This window comes from Trachurus japonicus, chromosome 18 (genome assembly GCF_045865225.1).
Source record: "Trachurus japonicus isolate A0001 chromosome 18, Traja_1.0".
In the NCBI taxonomy this organism is placed as follows: Eukaryota; Metazoa; Chordata; class Actinopteri; order Carangiformes; family Carangidae; genus Trachurus; species Trachurus japonicus.
In genome coordinates this window covers 13,834,663-13,854,174 of record NC_140924.1, presented here as the reverse complement: position 1 = coordinate 13,854,174, position 19,512 = coordinate 13,834,663, and the positions used below count along the sequence as shown (strand labels likewise).

Genomic DNA, 19,512 nt, shown 5'->3' with positions numbered 1-19,512 from the left:
AATGGTTGTGAATGGGGCCCACTTTTCTTCGTCCAAAAAGACACACCAAAAAACTTCCAAATACCTCCATAGTGCTCATCTGTAATGTCCCTCTTGTATTGAAGCCCCGACATGAGAAATTGTTCCGCCGGTCAGTGCAAATCAGCCGAGATTTGCACTGACACAGGAAGAGCAGTGAACCGAGACACTGGGAGCTTTCGCTACAAACAAGCTTAAAATATAGACTTATTTAATTTTTTTCGGAACAATTTCTCATGTCGGGGCTTCAATACAAGAGGGACAATTTGAATTTTGGGTGAACTATCCCTTTAACACTTTAGTAAAGAAATAAAAATGAGACGAAAATGTTAAGGAGGGATGAATGGAGAAGAGATCCAATTTAAAAGTTTCAAAACAAAACTGTCTTCACTCGTTAGTAGCAACGTCCTGCGGTGCACCCGGTCCGACTGCGACAGCATGTTTCATGAACAACACAGAAATGTAAGCGCTAGGTTTAGGATGAAAAAGAAGAATTGACATCTTCGTCACACTTCACATTTGACAACAAGGACAATGCTCAGGGCCCTCTGTAAACCTTGTGGATCGCAAGGAAAAACACCTCCAACTTGAAGCGACCTCTACGGACAACTCATCCAGAAATAGCCTACAGGGTAAGCATACAAGCTAAGGTAATTTATTCATTTTTCTAAACATTTACCAGTATTTTGGATTTTCAATTTAAACAAACATGCAGTACATTTCATAAACAGCTCAGCCTCGATTCATCGGTCTTCACAGATTCAAAAAAGAAAAAAACATAGGATAGTCTAATTTCAATAAAATAAAATAAAGTACACAGCGATAGAGAATACACAGTTATGCCTTCCTTCTGTTAAACGTTTGTGTTTTGTCCTGGCTAGAGAACCATGTCCTTGCAACACAGTGCCAGGATAAGTGCAACACATTAATCAGCTCTCTTTTCCACATAACATAGTATGTTGGCACGTTATCTGACTTCAACATAAGTAGAATTAAGCAATATTACCCAAGAGCGTGTGCTTTAACGCCATTTGAGCACCACAGTGATGTGGTCAGGACCGAGGTGCTTGCGGTGAAGTCTGCAAGCATCACTCAAGTGCCAAAAAAAGAGAGACAGACAGAAAAACACAGATGTAGCCTATTATCTTTCGTTTTATCCAGCGAAATATTCAGCTCCGGGCCATGTTTTATTTTCACCGTTTCACAACTAGTGTCTCTCTGACTGTACACATACAGAATGGAACAGCGTCTCGGCTTAAACGGGGCAGTTTGCAGCATATTTAACTAAACATGGTTATTTAATTGTTATAAAATTTGAGTTTGGCATCTGACAGGAACACCCTAAAGGAGGTTGATTTAGTTTGTGATCTATTTTCATGAGTAACATAACGTTTAAAATAAAAATAGAAATAAGAATCCATGGATGGTTACCATGGAAATGGATACAACAGCATGACATGGCCGAGTAATATTTTTAGTGATGAGTCAGGCGTGCTGTCATGCTGATTTGAGCACGTTCTAAATGTCTTGTTGACTTGTTGACCAATCAGATTGCTTGGTCGGAACTTCTTATACTTACTACTTACGTTGTATAATAACTTTTCTCGCTACAACCATATGCAGTAGCCTGACTTTCATACTTATTTATCAACAGTAACACACTCATGGCTACGCTAAGGTTATTTTATCAGACTGTCTTTCTGCTAAACATGAAATGAAATAGAAGCTAAAGGGGCAACCATCTCTGAACTGTATTGATTAGACGATTGACTCAAATGCGTAAAAAAAAGTGGTCTTATAGAGGATAATGTATATGACTGGACAAAGGGAACGTGTGTCTGTGTGTGTAAGAGTGAAAGATCTGGGAGTACTGGGCGAGAAAGAGAAAAATCACAACTTTATCCCCCCCTTATTCACCCTCACAGAAGACGTCTCGTTCAACTCTGTTTTCCTAGGTTTTTGGCTCACTGAACAATTTACTTGTAAGTTGGCAAACCTCGAGGTCAGGACGGTCAGGACAAGTTCTGTGACCATGCTACACACAAAGAACACAGGGTCTCCAAAGCATATCTGCAGGGGTCTTCTGCCCTGTGCTGCATCTCTCCCACGTGGACTGTTTTTACCATAAAGGTGAGTATTTTGTTTGAATATTGTACATTGTACTAAAGGTCTGGGTTTACAGTCATTACATCCAAATTTTACGCAATTTTACTCAGATATTAGACGCTCTATATCAGTCCCGGTAAGATTTAGCCAGACAACTGTGTGTGTACGCAGGTTTTTGATCAGTGAGCCGAGCTTGTGAATGTTTACCCATATACGAAACCATACCAACAATATTAAAATATGTTGTCATATTTTACGCTTGTGTGTCCTGCACAGCATGTTAATCTGGTGATTTACTTTGATTTACTTTACTTTGAGGGGGAATCAACTGGCAGGACTTTGCAGCCCCCTGCTCTCACTCATATGAAGGTAGGCTGACATGCAAAGTTTTGAAAGCCATTCTAAATGAAAATAGATTTACACCAGGAAGAGGATTTAGGCTAGTCTGTTGTATTGTGATGATTGGTGATTGAATGACACCACTGCCGTGAAAAAAAAACCAAGCTGTGTCCTTCAGAGTTTGACTTCAATCCGAGTCGTTTCTCCAGGACGCACATGATCTGAACTCAATGAACCAACTCACATTTCAAACTTCAGCCTTTAGCTGCAGGCTGAACAAGCTAGCTAGCACGTCAACATCACTGTGGTCCAAATTCATAAACCAAGGTGTTTTTCGTTGGAGGAGTGGGTCTCTGAATTTTTGAACCTCTTGGGTATTGAGCGGGTGGCAGATGTGCTGAACGGCACTGGGTTCAGGACCGGGGATATTTGGAATCAGGTGCGGATCGCAAATGTTGTTTTGAATGACTTAAAAAGTGGATAAAGATTTCTATGTTCTTTTTGCTTTTTTGTCAATGTACAGTATATTCCCCCGCTATGTGATATTGTTGTGAAATATGTCAATGTTTTGTTGTTGTTATTGTCGCTGTGTGGTTTGTTCTGTTTGTCTTTTGCTTACGTACTGTCAACTATAAATATTAAAAGTCTAAATAAAAATAATAATAAAAAGACGTCACAGTGGTCCATGGTAAACTAGCCGTCACCATGACTTTGTCCCATAGCAGGAGAAAGAATAGGTATTTTTGCCACGATATTTCAATGTTTCTCTTGTTTTTCATGTGTGGAGATCAATAGTGAGTCTGCAGACTGTGAGTCAGTAGATTCAGTAGCGTCCTCCTGTCTTCACCCATCGCCCATCAGCTGCTTCACCTCCATTTTCTCTCTTGTCCAAAGTCGGATTCTTTCAATAATCACAAATTGATCAACAGACCAATCAGACTGATTGATCGGCCATCAGAGGAGTTGGATCAGTGGAGCTGCTTCTGTTCCTCATGTCGACTGTTTCAGCTCTGACCTGAGTTCTCCCTGTAGACGAGACAGAAGACAGTGAGACAGAGACAAACAACCAGAGACAAATAAACAACCAAAGACAAACAAACAGCTCTGACCTTTGACCTTGAGAGACACTCCTGTCTCTCTCAGTAAGTCTCCGTCCTTGTTATCGACTCTGCAGGTGTAGTATCCTTTATCTCTCTCTGTGGGGTGTTTCAGGGTCAGACTGAGGTCTCCAGTCGTCAGCAGGTCTTCATTCATCTCTGTTCGTCCTCTGTAAACCTGGTCCTGTTCTTTAGGACCGTTCTCATACACATGGACCTTCCTGTTGCCTCTGTCCGTCCACTCCACTCTGACGTCTTCAGACAGACCAGCTGTGGTCTTGGAGGGCAGCTGGACAGACTCCGCCCCCTCCTCTACCTCCACCTCCACCTGTTGGCCTGAGAGACAACAAACCACATGATGATGTCATCAGACAGCAGCAGCAGGTTTTAATCTCTTCACTGACGGATCACAGAACTGTAGAGGAATGTGAAGGACAGAACCAGACCAGAGTGACAGTGGACACATGGAGGAAGTCAAACTAGGAAGGAGGAAGACAATCAGAGACAAACAAACAACTAGAGACAAAGAAACAACTCTGACCTTTGACCCAGAGAAACACGGATGCCTCTCTCAATAATTTTCCCTTCTTATTGTAGACTCTGCAGGTGTATTCTCCTTCATCTCTCCATGTGGGGTGTTTCAGGGTCAGACTGAGGTCTCCAGTCCTCAGCAAGTCTTCATTCATCTCTGTTTGGCCTCTGTAAACCTGGTCCTGTTCTTCAGAACCGTTCTCATACACATGGACCTTCCTGTCATCTTCATCCGTCCACACCACTCTGACGTCTTCAGACAGACCAGCTGTGATCTTGAAGGGCAGCTGGACAGACTCCACCCCCTCCTCCACCTGCTGGACTGAGAGACAACAAACCACATCATGATGTCATTAGACAGCAGTAGCAGCAGGTTTTAAAAAAGCCGTAGAGGAACCTGAAGGACAGAACCAGACCAGAGGGACAGTGGACACACGGAGGAAGTCAAACCAGGTGTTGAACGTGTTGGACATGATCAGAGTTTTGATTTGTCTCCTCTCAGTCTTTTCTCTCTCACGTGAAAACTGTCCATTGAAGAGAAGAAGACTTCTCCTGTGTCCGTCCTCAGTATCTCACACTCATGTCCAACCTCAGAACAAAACACTGACACACAAACGTCCATCACATCAAAGTGTTTTGGATCAATAAAGTGGATCTGTCAAAGTAAAAGTCTGGGACAGTAGTAAAATTTTAGAGAATCAGTTTTCACACCAATTGATCAGTATTGATCTGTGTTAATATCAGGGGCAGTGGTTGGTTTAATCAGAGGAACAGATGGACAGAGGACAGAGATAACATGCTGCCTGTGAGGAGGTCACAGCAGGTACACACACAGTCACACACACACATGCACCTACCTGTTTCAAGCCACCCGATGACACAAAAAAGAACACCCATGAGAAGCGTGAGACCATTAAAAAAAATGAAGACTTCAACATAGGTAGAGAACTTTTCTGTGGATGAGATGAACATAAACAACATCACCTTTACATTCCAACCAGATCGGACCTCAGACCTGTATCTACAGCTCTGACCTTTGACCTCTACTGTAGGTGTTGGTGTGTGTTGCTGACCTTTGACCTCCAGCTGTATGTTTCTCAGTGTTCGTTTATTTCCAAACGCTGAGATGATGCAGGTGTAGTTTCCGCTGTCATAGAGGTGGAGGTTCCTCAGAGTGAGACTGAGGTCTCCAGTGGTCAGAGCCTCAGTCGTCATGGACGTTCTGTTGCTGTAAACCTGGTTCTGGTCTCTGAGGTCGTCACCCAGCTGGTGTCTCTGGTGGACGGTTGGAGGACGGAGGTCGTGGCGGCTCCACGTCACTGTGGGGTTGAAGGGTAAAGAAGAGTTCTCACAGGGCAACAGGACAGACCTCCCACTGTAGACCTCCACAGTGTCTCCATGCCAGGACACTGAGGACAGAGACAGGAACATGGATCAGTGACGTCCTCATGTCCACAGAGTGAAGTAGAGACAGGTGGATTAACGTGATAGGATTTATTATAAACTGTGGCTATTGGCAGGAGCATCAGCTGATTATGTCTAATGTCTGTTCACCACATCAGTGAAACTCCACGTCCCAGTGAGTCACAGACAAGAGACAATCTATACTGAATAACCTACAAACAGAGACACACTACATACCTGCTGTGTTCTTAATCCCTTTATAAATAATGACACTGCAACGAGTAACAGCAGCAGCAGCAAACAGGAGAACCACAAGAACCAGGACAACCTTGACCCTGACTGGAAGACGTTCTGTAGTCGACACAAACAACAATTTTGATCAGTTCACTATAGAGTTCAATTCTACTCTGTCCTCTGACGTGTGACACACAAACAAACACAAACCTCCTCTCTTCTTCTTTTCTTCACATATTCTGAGACCAACAAGAACAGCATTACCCAGGAACATCAGGAGAATCAGCAGAACCACAAGACCAAAGATCCAGTCTGGAAGAGGTTCTGTAATTGACACAAACAACATGAGATTAGATGTTAGTGTTGTTGTCAGTCAACGGTGAAGTGAGTACATCCATCAGCATGAAGACCAAACAGAGACTCAGAGCATTGGTCTCCACCCCAACACCACACACACAAACACACACACACACACACACACACACACACACACACACACACACACACACACACTACAGTACATACCCAATGGGTCCTTAATCGCTTCATGAAGAATTAAACCGACAACAGCAACAGCACCTGCAGTCAGGAGAACCACGAAAACCATCTCCCAGACTGGAGTACGTCCTGTAGTCGACACAAACATCAACATACGATTCAAATAATAATAAACAGCTACAGCTCTGACATCACGCTGACTTACATTCATTTTCTGGACAATTCAATGACCCAAAAACACAAATTACACACGCACATGGGGGTACACACACACATACCCTACCTACTACGGTCTTCTTCCATTTATACATTGTGTAAGTCAGCACAGCAGCAGCCAGTGAGAGCACAAGACCAAAGACAACAAAGATGATGTTGCCCTCGTTTGCAGGACGTTCTGTAGTCGACACAAACAACAACATGAGATTAAAACACTATAAACAATAATGTGAAACATTAAAACACATTTCTGATGAGTCCATGTCCTCTGACCTTTGACCTTCAGTGTAACTTGACTCTGCCTCTCCACTCCCCCCCTCCCTCTGAGGGTGCAGGTGTAGCTGCCACTGTCTCTGATGGTGGGTCTCCTCAGAGTGAGGCTGAGGTCTCCGGTGCTCAGAGCGTTAGTCCTCATGGACGTCCGTCTTCTGTAGTCCTGGTTCTGGTCTCTGAGTTCGTCTCCGTCCGGCTGACGCTGGTGGACGGTTGAAGGACGGAGGTCGGAGCGGCTCCACACCACTGAAGGCTCGTCCAGGTCAAACTTAGGAAAGTCACAAAGCAGCAGGACAGACCCCACCCCCTCATATGTCTCCATAGCTGAGGCATGCTGGGAAACTGAGGACACAGACAGATGTGAGCCAGAAACCAGAAGATAATCAGACTCTGATAAAGATCCAGTGTTTGACCTGGAACTGCAGTGAACCACCGACAGTCTCATCAACACAGACTCACACACCACAGACCTGAAGAACCAATCCTGTGGAGACGGAGGTGGAGCTACATACACCTGACATCTTGTTAGTAAGAGTTACAGTTTTTTTCCCCGATTGCTTAAGCATTATTTTGAAAACTGGGCCTGGTTTGTCAAAATACTACACACAATTAGCAGAATGAGCTAAATGAAACACTCTTGTAAAAACTATACACTACTTTATAATATGGAAATACATATGACTTAATTCAGTTTGAACCAGTTACACACTGTTGTGCGTAACCTAAAAAACTTTTAGCAATTCTATTTGTCAGTGATTAGAGCACTGTAAGTGAAGTACACAGAGATAAAATATACAATATACTCACCAAACACTACACAAGACCAATGCTGCAGACTGATGAAAATATAATTTATTTTTCTCCATAGACCCAAATCAGTCAACATGTCAACAAAAAATGTTCCAGTTTTCATGCTACTACAGTACCAGTGTAAGCTCAGCAAATATTAGACAACAGAAAAGAAAAGAAAAGAATCTGAGGGAAAAAAAACCCCATTGAAAATACAGTACAGACAATACTAGACATTCTCTCTTCACCTCACAGGATCAGGCCAGAGAATTTTAGCTGATATCCTCATTGGCAAGACAACATGTGAAGTCTTGAATGTCGAATCCTAGTCACAGGCCTCCATGGCCTGAATGAAGGGAACCTGAGCCTGGGGCCAGAGACTGAAACCCTCCACTACCATACAGAGAAAAAATCTTTGATTGGTTTAGAAACGGAGTGTATGGTGTATACTGTATTGTAAACTATGGATGGTGTTGACACCAGCTCTGGACCAGAGCAGAGCGGTGGAATGACTCATTGTCCCAAAGGACAATGTTTTGCATCTGGTGCATTTCCGACTCCTTTCATTTTTGTTGAACACAGGTGAACTCACCTGCTGCATTTTTATAGTGCTTAAAGGTGTACAGAAAAGAAAATTGAATTTAAGCCCACTCTGGGTCATAAAATTAGTTTAATAACTCATCTATCAGACGATGTAGGCCAAACTTTGTGCAAAATTCTATTTTTCAGTAAATCCGGGATGAAAGTGTGTTTTTTTTTTTCCCGCATTGGATAATGCAGGCGCACGGATTATACGTCAGCCTGCTCACGATTCACCAGCCACTGATATTGGATCCGTAATCCGTCATTCAAACGTCTGAGACACACACACACATGGAGCTTGGGCTCGCCCCAAGCTTTGAATATCCCGCCTGCTCGATAACGACCAATCAAATTCGTTTTCCTTACTCGGGTAAACTCGTGTTGCAGCTCATCACAACTTGGCGCAACAAACAGGACAAACGGCCGATTTAAACTGTACCCCTTTAAACCTTATCAGTGTGTCTACAAATAAGCTATTGCGTGTTTACGTACCTGATGGCTGTGTCTTACCAATTGGCTCATCGGTGTGGTAATTTGACAGTCAGTGCTTTAGCATTGCAAGGAAGTGACATCAAGACCCCCCCTCCTGCGATTGCAACATTAAAAACTGGGCTACAATAATATCGTCAATGTTGTTGCCCAGCGGACTGAGACACTTTAGGGGGTTATTATTTATGGCCCGTCTTCTTTTTGCTTTTCCACTAGCACTCAAGCGTGACGTCCGACACGAGAATCAAAACCCGCTAATTACCTGAGTTAAATGACTGCTGTGTGGAAAACCACGCTGTGGTCTGTATCGAAGTGCAGACGAGTGAGTTTGGAGCTGACGAGAGGATCGAAAAAAGAGAGTGAGACGATGCAGCTGTAGCCGCCGTGATATGACAGAACTATGAAGGAATCAGGTGTGATGGAAAAGCACCTAAACAGAGTTGAGTAGAACTGTGTAGTGGAAAAGGTTCCAATGTAATAGTAACTGGTAGGTTATTATTGTGCGTCTGCCCCAATTACTGAAGCAGTGGCGGCAATAATTTAGTCGTGGTGGGCCGCCACGAATGCATGTAGCAGAAACCCTGTTGTGTGAGGCTGAAATTGTGCTGATAGTGGTGCAAATCTGGGTCGATGTTTTGCTCGAGTGTAAGGTTTTGATAATTGTGTAATACTTTTGATTTTAGTGTTTATCCAATCAAAAAAAAGTAAAGTCTGTATAAAGTGAAACTATTTTTTTTTTTTTCTGAGTTAGTCCCATTGCAGACATATGTCTTATTAATCATCCTGCCAAATTTGAATGCTAGAAAAATTAAGCTAGTGTGCAAATTTAGGTTTTAAAATCATGAAAAAATCAAGCAGTTCTCTCAGCTCTGGAAGCTGGGGGCGTGTCTGCTGCAGGCACTGAAGTCACGCCCACTTGGGGAGCTTTGTCAAATGTCAAGTGTTAATCAAATACCACTCAATCAAAGTCCTCTTGTATAGAAGCACAGAGAGGATGCTGGAGCACATGTTGATTTTTGCAAATTATTGAGGTGTGGTTGGTGACGTTGACATTGAGTCTTCTTCAGAGCAAACAGAGCATTTTTATGAATGACAACTTTAAACAGGGTGCCTATCTGTTTGGAGGAGCAGGAGAGCCACGTCATTAAAAACAGCTAATGTGATAGGCTACCACACAGCACAATTAAAGTAACAGTCCAATGCAAATGTTACAAATAGATTACAATGTAGAGATAATACAATACAAAATAACGTACAGAGCAAGCAAAAGCCACGTATAAGGCACCAGTTATAAAAAACAACACAAGTTAATATCTTCATTGAGACCAAAAGGCTCAATGGTGTTCATGATTGCGGGGGAATTCTTTTGATCCCCCGGAATTTCAAAGTTGCTACAGAGCCGTGTTTGGCCTGATTGTATTGCTTTGCCATTGCATATAAGGTTCTTGGTGCGAATGGCATTTTTATGTTCAGCGATTCTGGCTTTCAGGTAGAAATGGGTACTGAATTCTGTACTTTTATTGGTACCAACCGATTTCCCACCAAAGTACTGAGTTTCGATTCACGTGAAGGCAAACAGTACCACACTTCGGTACCTGAATGCACCTTTGTGTCGTGTGCTTCATCAAGAGTGGATACAGTCTATGGGATGTCTGCCTGATGTAAATAGACCACACATACACAAAAAGTACCGAAAACAACCTCCAATTGAGATTGTTTTTGATAGATTTCGATTACCAGCTATGGTCATATCTCCTTGATATCACACAGGAGAGTGATAGTGAAACCTGTAGATCACCTGTGTTGACGTGAACTCCGCTCTGTGAGTCAGAACAATAGACAGTCAGAGTAAAAAGCCAAATATTCATCAACAACCTGCTCAAACTACAGAAACGCGAACACATGAGATATTTTACTATGATAAAAGATATAGCTGTAGCCTACTGCTGCTTATCCCGCTGACTGCAGGTAGTAACTAATGCAGTCTAACATGTTTTAGATAGGCATGATCATCTTTACTTTGAAACTGTAGAGACTGAGTGAGTCTCTGGGCATCATAGCCACAAAACTGGAGCAGGGCAGAGGTTAGCGTGTGGTTATCTGGCAACCTCGAGTCTGGGGGCAGGGGAGGGGAAACAACGCGCTGCAGTGTTTTGAATTTGACTGCAGCAACAGCTTTGCCCGCAGTCTAACATACAGCTCCTTTAAAGGTAATGCCCGTGCACGGGTGTGTGAATGATTTTATGTCTGAGGAGTTGGAGCAGTGTGTACAGTGACTGCAGCGGCTGAAACATACAGGTGGAGGTGGGAGCCAGGGGGTGCGCGGCTGTCAGTATGGACAAGGCCATCCTTGAGATTATGTACACGTCTAAAGGTGATAAGTGGAGGCTGTGTAGAGATGCCTTTTAAAGAGGGATCCCTTTTGATAATGTTCCTCTAAAGATGAATGAGACAAACCTCTGGCTCTGAAGCGCTCACTCGTAGAGCTTGGTTTTTCCCAGAAGTCTGTTTGCTCTGAAGAAGAGTCAACGTCGAAACATCACCAACCGCACCTCGATAATTTGCTAAAATTGATCATGTGCTCCAGCATCCTTTCCCTGCTACTATTCATCTCCTGCACTGAGACACACCGGTCTGCAACTTAGTCGGTCAGCTGAAGCGCGGAGGTTCTCCTCCTTCGTTTCTCTAGACCTAATTACCCAGAATGCTTCAGTGATGAAAAGGTTTGTTTCTAACTATCAATTTCATCCACATTAAAGAGCAACATGTGGTTCAGAAGCAGGACAGAGACACAGCTGAGCTTTAGTTTACCTCGATCGATCACAGTATCAGGTCACCACCTCTCAAACATGGCGCTCACAGCCCGAGTCTGTGTGTAATTTATTGAAATTAAATAGGATGGAAGTTTTTCTCACCGTATAGCAGCGTCACAAACACCACAAACATCTTCATCTTCTCTATAAACCAAAGTCCAGTTAAAGCTGCTTCTTCCTGGAGGGAGTGACAGTTAAAACCAGACTGGACCAGAACACTGCAGCGACAAACGTTTATTTCCGAATTTAACAGGAAGTGGAGACAGACCGACTTTCACAGAGCATCAACTGACAGAGAAGACTGGTGTTACCCAGCAACTAATTTATTTCCTGTTGAGTCAATGACATACTTTCATCAGGTCCCTGTCACGCAGTGTAAATAATCTCCACCCATCATTATGAATTCAGTGTTAAAAATAATTTGAATTAATTTGTTGAGGATGTGGAACAAAATGTAAAATCACCATTGAATTCTACTGGACAAAAGACTCACAAGGCTGTGAGGTTCTGCATTTATTAATCCAAACGTAACCGTTGCATATTAAAAAATCTCTGGACTGGTGTACACAAATTTAAATCAGCCTATAACCTGCAGGACAGTGGATGGCTGTACCCAGGTGATGGCACCCTCTTCCTGTTGAGTATGGTAACATAAGAACGAATACTTAATAATAAAATGTCCTTTCAGTGGCACATATCCAGGGAGATGAAGCTCAGAGTGTACAGTGCCTCTGTCATCTCAGTCCTCCTATATGGCTCGGAAACATGGCCGCTGTTTATATACAAATAAATATACATTTTGAGCTCGTCTTGTGTCGATCACCACCCTGAAGAGATTTAAAAACACTGTTACATCCTATACTTTGGCAGTTTTTCTCTGGAAGCAATTTATTTGCAGTAGATAAAGACAGAGTGAGGAATGTAAGCCAAACTGACAATAACAGAAACACCATGAAGCAGCAGGTCCTAGTGGGACTACAGGTAGAGTTGCTTTAAAGCTTGAAGGAAAAAAACTTTTACTTTGGACCAGAGTGGAGGCAGAGTCAAGAACTGATCGCTTTGTAGCAGCAGAACTAGGTCTTTGTACATTGGGAGTGCTGTGGTGAAATGAAAAAAAAAAAAAACAGGCTTCACACGCATCAAGTAGAAGGAAAAAACCTCAAAGATTTCAATCAATATAAGACAAAGAGCTGTTTGACAGAGAAGCCAGAACGGTGAAACATCAAGTATTTAAGTAGCTGAGAGTTAAAAAAGAGTACAGTACACGACATGTCCAACTCCTGACAGAAACGAAACATACGATCATCACATCATGAAACAATACAGGATTGAATATAGAGTAGCATCCTCCTGTCTTCATCCATCGTCCATTAGCTCCTTCGCCTCAATCTTCTCTCTGGTCCAAAGTCAGATACTATCGATAATCACAAATTGATCAACAGACCAATCCGTCTGATTGATCAGCCACCAGAGGAGTTGGATCAGTGGAGCTGCTTCTGTTCCTCATGTCGACTGTTTCAGCTGCAACCTGAGTTCTCTCTGTAGACGAGACAGAAGACAGTGAGACAGAGACAAACAACCAGAGACAAACAACCAGAGACAAACAAACAACTCTGACCTTTGACCTTGAGAGACACAGATGTCCACAACGCAAATGTTCCCCTCGTGCTGTTGAGTATGCAGATGTAGTATCCTGTGTCTCTCACTGTGGGGTGTTTCAGGGTCAGACTGAGGTCTCCAGTCCTCAGCAGGTCTTCATTCATCTCTGTTCGGCCTCTGTAAACCTGGTCCTGTTCTTCAGGCTGATCAGAACTGTTCTCATACACATGGACCTTCATCTTCTTGTTGAATCCGTACCACCACTCCACTCTGACGTCTTCAGGCAGACCAGCTGTGGTCTTGACGGGCAGCTGGACAGACTCCACCCCCTCCTCCACCTGTTGCTCTGAGAGACAACAAACCACATGATGATGTCATCAGTTTTAATCTCTTTACTGAAGCATCAAAGAGCCGTAGAGGAACCTGAAGGACAGAACCAGACCAGAGGGACAGTGGACACATGGAGGAAGTCAAGCCAGGTGTTGAAGGTGTTGGACATGATCAGAGTTTAGTTTTGTCTCCTCTCAATCTTTTCACTGTCATGTTGACATGTGGATGAAAACTGTCCACTGACGAGAAGAAGACTTCTCCTGTGTCCACTGACACACAAACGTCCATCACATCAAAGTGTTTTGGATCAATAAAGTGGATCTGTCAAAGTGAAAGTCTGGGACAGTAGTAAAATTTTAGAGAATCAGTTTTCACACCAACTATTGATCAGGATTGATCCGTGTTGATATCAGGGGCAGTGGTTGGTTTAATCAGAGGAACAGATGGACAGAGGACAGAGATAACATGCTGCCTGTGAGGAGGTCACAGCAGGTACACACACACACACACACACACGTACCTACCTTTTTCAAGCCACCAGACGACACAAAAAAGAACACCCATGGGAAGCTTGAGACCACTAAAAAAAATGAAGACTTCATCATAGGTAGAGAACCTTTCTGTGGATGAGATGAACATAAACAACATCACCTTTACATTCCAACCAGATCGGACCTCAGACCTGTATCTACAGCTCTGACCTTTGACCTGTACTGTAGGTGTTAGGGTGTGTTTAAAAACGACGCACTAACGAAGCGATTTTCTTCGAGCCCATACAAGTCTGACATGTCTAGCTTTGCCAGCATGTAAAGCATGTAGGGCTGTTTTCGACTAAGAATTGTTTTAGATAGCAGCAAATTTGCGACTTTTTCCCGTTTCAAACAAAAGAGCTAAAACACCCCAAAAATATGGTAGGTGTAAAACAAATACCTTTATTTATTTTCCACACTTTGGATGATTTTTAGTAGCCATTGTGAGCCAGGGTATGCGTTTATGTTACGTTGCCCTGGACAACGCTCCTTTTGCTCGGACTGTGAGTCATCCCTCATCCCTCAACGTGATGAATGATAGCGGTGGTTGTGGACACAGAGAAACCGGGTAAAACATGTAGTATCAAAACAAACTGAGGTCAGAAGGACTCGACAATCCGTACATTACGTTAATCACTCCTGTAACACACACAGTGTGACCGCGGCACCGGCAGAGAGACAGACAGGCTGCAGAGGGACGAGATTACAGCTGTGACTCCCGACACTTATGGTGCGTTCATGACAACTCGGAAGTCGGAAAACAACAAGTTCCTCTTCTGAAAAACTCTGACATGTCAAACTGTAGGATGTGTTAGGGACTAATTCACCTGTCTAACCATCACAACTATTGACACTTGAAACGGTAAACACAGCTGATCCATCGGAAAAAAAAAAACTCACCGCTGGAGTTAATTTATTTTCCGTGATTGAAAGCAGGTTCTTGAATGTAACTCGGTCAAAGTCAGATGTATCCTCACAATGTTTTGCTGTTCTGTCAGGTCATGCATGATAAATGCTGACAAAGTTAGACTGTCAGACTTCCTTGATTTTAAACTTTGGCGGCTCTGCCTCTCGTCTTTTTGCCACTCCGTGAGTGTTCTGCAGTGACTTCTGAGTACCGTGACTTTGACGGTCCTACTGCTCACCTCCGCTCATTTGAAAAAAAAAAAAAAAAACCTCCGCTCATTTGATTGTGCAACTGCAGTGGGTGATTTATTAATACGTAGTATGAAGCTAAGACTACCATTTAAACGCACACATAATTTTGAACTCTTTAAAAGTAGGCAGATTTTGTATCAAAATAGTCTTTTTATAACGAAAAAAGACATTCTATGTAACAATTTATGCTCAGCAGCCGTGGGCACCCCCATATAGTCAGAATGGTATGGTCTTGGTTAGATTCGACTACGAGGTTCATAGTCGAATCAGACGCCTCCGAATCGAATCGTCGAATAGTCGACTTTTGGAGGTCAGCCCTAAAAGCATGTATGACCTAACAGAGCTGCTAAAGATCTTGAGGATATGTCTCACTTTGACCGAGTTACATTGAAGAACCTGTTCTCAGTGACGGAAAGTAAATTCACTGGAGCGGTAATTTTTTTCGATCGATCAGCTGTGTTTACAGTTTCAGGTGTCATAGTTAAGATGGTTAGACAGATAAATTAGTCCTCTAACACATCCTACAGTTTGACTTGTTAGAGTTATTCAGAATAAAAGCTACTCGGGTTAAAGTGTCGGTAGTCAGTGTCAGGACAACAGTAACAGCTGCAATCTCGTCCCTCTGCACAGTGAGCCTGTCTGTCACTCTGCAGGTACCGCGGCCACACTGTGTGTTACAGGAATGTTAGTGGAGCAGACGGTTTTGGGGAGCTGGTTGTCGATTCCTTTTGACATCAATTTGTTTACATATACGATATTTTATCCAGTTAATGAGTCCACCGCTTGTTAAGGGAGGTTTGTTTTGCCACTCAGTCCAATCAAACGGGGTGTTGCCGAGGGCGACGTGACGTAAACGCATATCCTCTATTGGCAGGAGCAACAGCTGATAGAGTCTAACGTCTGTTAACTACATCAGTGAAGCTCCACGTCCCAGTGAGTCCCAGACAAGAGATAATCTACACACAGAGACACACTACATACCCTTTGTGTTCTTACTCCCTTTATAAATAATGACTCTGCAAAGAAGAACAGCAGTAGTAGCAGCAGCAGACAGGAGAGCCACAAGAACCAGGACAACCTTGACCCAGACTGGAAGACGTCCTGTAGTCGACACAAACAACAACGATTTTTGATAAATTCAAGTTCAATTCTACTCTGATCTCTGACCTGTGACACACACACACACACACACACACACACAAACCTCCTCTCCTCTTCTTTTCTTCACATATTCTGAGACCAACAAGAACACCATTACCCAGGAACATCAGGAGAACCAGCAGAACCACAAGACCAAAGATCCAGTCTGGAAGAGGTTCTGTAATTGACACAAACAACATGAGATTAGATGTTAGTGTTGTTGTCAGTCAACGGTGAAGTGAGTACATCCATCAACATGAATGATCAAGACCAAACAGAGACTCAGAGCATTGGTCTCCACCCCAACACCACACACACACACACACTGCAGTACATACCCGATGGGTCCTTAATCGCTTTATGAAGAATTAAACCGACAACAGCAACAGCACCGGCAAACAGAAGAAGCGCGAAAACCATCTCCAAGACTGGAATACGTCCTGTAGTCGACACAAACATCAACATTGATTCAAATAATGATAAATAAAATAATCTTCTGGATATTTCAATGACCAAAAAACACAAATTACACACGCACATGGGGGTACACACACATACCCTACCTACTACGGTCTTCTTCCATTTATACATATTGTAAATCAGCACAACAGCAAACAGTGAGATCACAAGACCAAAGACAACAAAGATGATGTTGCCCTCGTTTGCAGGACGTTCTGTAGTCGACACAAACAACAACATGAGATTAAAATATCACGATTAACAAAACACATTTCTAATGAGTCCATGTCCTCTGACCTTTGACCTTCAGTGTAACTTGACTCTTCCTCTCCTCTCCCCCCCTTCCTTTGAGGATGCAGGTGTAGGTGCCACTGTCTCTGGTGGTGGGTCTACTCAGAGTGAGGCTGAGGTCTCCGGTCCTCAGAGCGTCAGTCCTCATGGACGTCCGTCCTCTGTAGTCCTGGTTCTGGTCTCTGAGTTCGTCTCCGTCCGGCTGACGCTGGTGGACGGTTGAAGGACGGAGGTCGGAGCGGCTCCACACCACTGAAGGCTCGTCCAGGTAGAAAGTACTAAAGTAACAGGGCAGCAGGACAGACTCCTCCCCCTCATATGTCTCCACAGCTGAGGCATGCTGGGAAACTGAGGACACAGACAGAGGTGGGCCAGAAACCAGAAGATAATCACTTTTTTTTTTCCAATTGCTTAAACATGATTTTGAAAACTGGGCCTGGTTTGTCAAAATACTACACACAATTAGCAGAACACCTCAGATCCTTTGCAAAATGAAACACTCTTGTAAAAACCTATACACTACTTCATAATATGGAAACACATTTGACTTACTGTAATTCAGGTTGAACCAGTTATACACTGTTGTGCTTAACTTTAAACACTGTAGCGATTACTTGTCAGTGATGAGAGCACTGTAAGTGAAGTACACAGATAAACTGCAAATATACAATATACTCGCCAAACACTACATTCTGTAAGACCAATGCTGCAGACTGATGAAAATATAATATATTTCTCTCCATAGACCCAAAATTAGTCAACATGTCAACAAAAAAGGGTTATAGTCATGTGCGCAAACCAGTCACCCAAAGGGATATCCCTGTGGCCAAGTAGCCAGGGCCCATGATCAATTGGAGGCATAGTGACAGGACCACCACTGTTACACTACTAACAGTAGAGTACATACCAGTGTAAGCTAAGCAAACATTAGACAACAATAAAAAATAAAAAAAAACTCACACCATTTCTTCTTCTTTCATTCTTTTACATTATTTACATCTCTCAACACCAGCCACAGTCCCAGGCACTCACATGGCAATATGGCACCACATAACAAAACAAAAAAACGTGCTAATACAGTAACTCTCATTGGCGCAAGAGGCTCGCGTGACCTGCACCGAGCGTACAGCTTCAAAATAAAAGCACAGAATAAGAATACATGAGAACACACAACCCAACATGGTGTATCAGAGTATTGTAAACTGTGGATCGTGTTCTGCTCTGGTCCAGAGCGGTGGAACGACTCATTGTCCCAGATGACAATGTTTTGCATCTTGTGCATTCCCCCTCTCTCTTCCTCCCCATTTCCTGTCTCTCTCAACTGTCCTATCGATTAAAGGCAAAAAACATGATGAGTCTACAATTAAGCTGCCGTGTGTTTACGTATACCTGATGGTTGTAGACGGGGACAATTTTCACAAAATCACAACCCCGAAGGCATTTTGTGAATATTTATAATAAACATTTCTAGGGGTATTACTGTAAGGGGTGCTGAATCCAAATCTGCTGTATATGAAACACAAAAATGTCCCTAAATGCCTCAAAATTGAGAAATCTAACATGGCCACAGGCGCCAGGCTGAAATCAGGCTACTTTTACTGACAGTGTATTTTATTTTAAGGTCAAATGTTGTTGCAGTTTGAGTGTCATATTACAGTAACCTGTCACCTTCAGCACTATGGACAGCGCCAAAGAGGAGCCGCGGAGAGGCTTATTAGGGCCTGATGTGCGTCACCTGGTAGACACCACTGGGAGAAAGCCACTCTCGCCACACAGAACTCTTTTCCCCTACCCTTTCCCCTGATTTTAGAATTGTTAAAGTATAGGAAATAAAGTTTTTTTTTTTTTACCTGCAACTTCGAATCCTCCTATATTCGCACCTTACAAATGTGTCAAATGTGCTGTAATGGGATCTTTGCCATCCCCAGTATCACCCACCCCAACCAACCCTCACCAACCCACAAACCACTTCCAAGCACAACACAACACACAAGCACGCTTTCCGCTTTTTGCATTTTCACACCTCTCACAGAATGGCTCATCTGCAACATAAGATGACAGTTTTTTCTTGATCTGGGTACGAAAAGAATCGATTGCAGACAGGCACAGTTTCGATACTACTTGGAATTGGTTTGTTTCGGTCAATACCTGAAAGGTATACCCAGCCCTACTGATTGGTGTCGAGTATTCTGTGTTAGTGTTTTCAGGTGTGTGCAGAAGTGTTTCCAATTACCAGATGTGTTTTACATTTTAAATAAATGTGTCTTCCCAATGATAAGGTATTTCATTTTTTAGTGTAATGTAGGAAACTGTGTGTAACGTTCTGCAACAACTGTGTTGAAGATTTGCAAGCAAAGTGCAAAGCAGAAAATGTGTTTAAGGTATTGTCACAACGTGTTTTAGCTACTGTTACAAGAAGTTTTGGTTTTGAAGCTTTGGTCTAAGCATTCAATTTTTGGGTGTAAGCAGTTGGCAAAATCTGTAAATAGATTTCAGCCTGGCGGTGGTGGCCATGTTGGATTTCTCAATTTTAAGGCATTTAGGGACATTTTTGAGCTTGATAGATTCGGATTCAGCACCCCTTAAAACCCCTAGAAATGTTGTATATTATAAATA

General features: G+C 43.0%; 2 protein-coding genes across 2 annotated transcripts in view; both read right to left on the bottom strand.

Annotated features, from left to right (window-relative positions):
- LOC146968871 (uncharacterized) overlaps nucleotides 1-19,512 on the bottom strand; it is a 216,141-nt gene that overhangs the window by 125,347 nt on the left and 71,282 nt on the right. The window contains exon 11 of the mRNA XM_085759323.1: nucleotides 3,883-3,896. Coding sequence (XP_085615449.1) covers nucleotides 3,883-3,896 — 14 coding nt within the window. The remainder of the gene's footprint in view (nucleotides 1-3,882; nucleotides 3,897-19,512) is intronic.
- On the bottom strand, nucleotides 3,968-11,608 carry LOC146968873 (hemicentin-1-like). Its single transcript, XM_085760427.1, has 6 exons — nucleotides 11,492-11,608; nucleotides 6,717-7,058; nucleotides 5,994-6,053; nucleotides 5,165-5,500; nucleotides 4,268-4,413; nucleotides 3,968-4,039 (listed from the first exon to the last, which is right to left on the bottom strand). Exons 1-6 carry the CDS (start codon nucleotides 11,526-11,528, stop codon nucleotides 3,968-3,970), a joined length of 993 nt encoding a protein of 330 aa, XP_085616553.1. The 5' UTR covers nucleotides 11,529-11,608.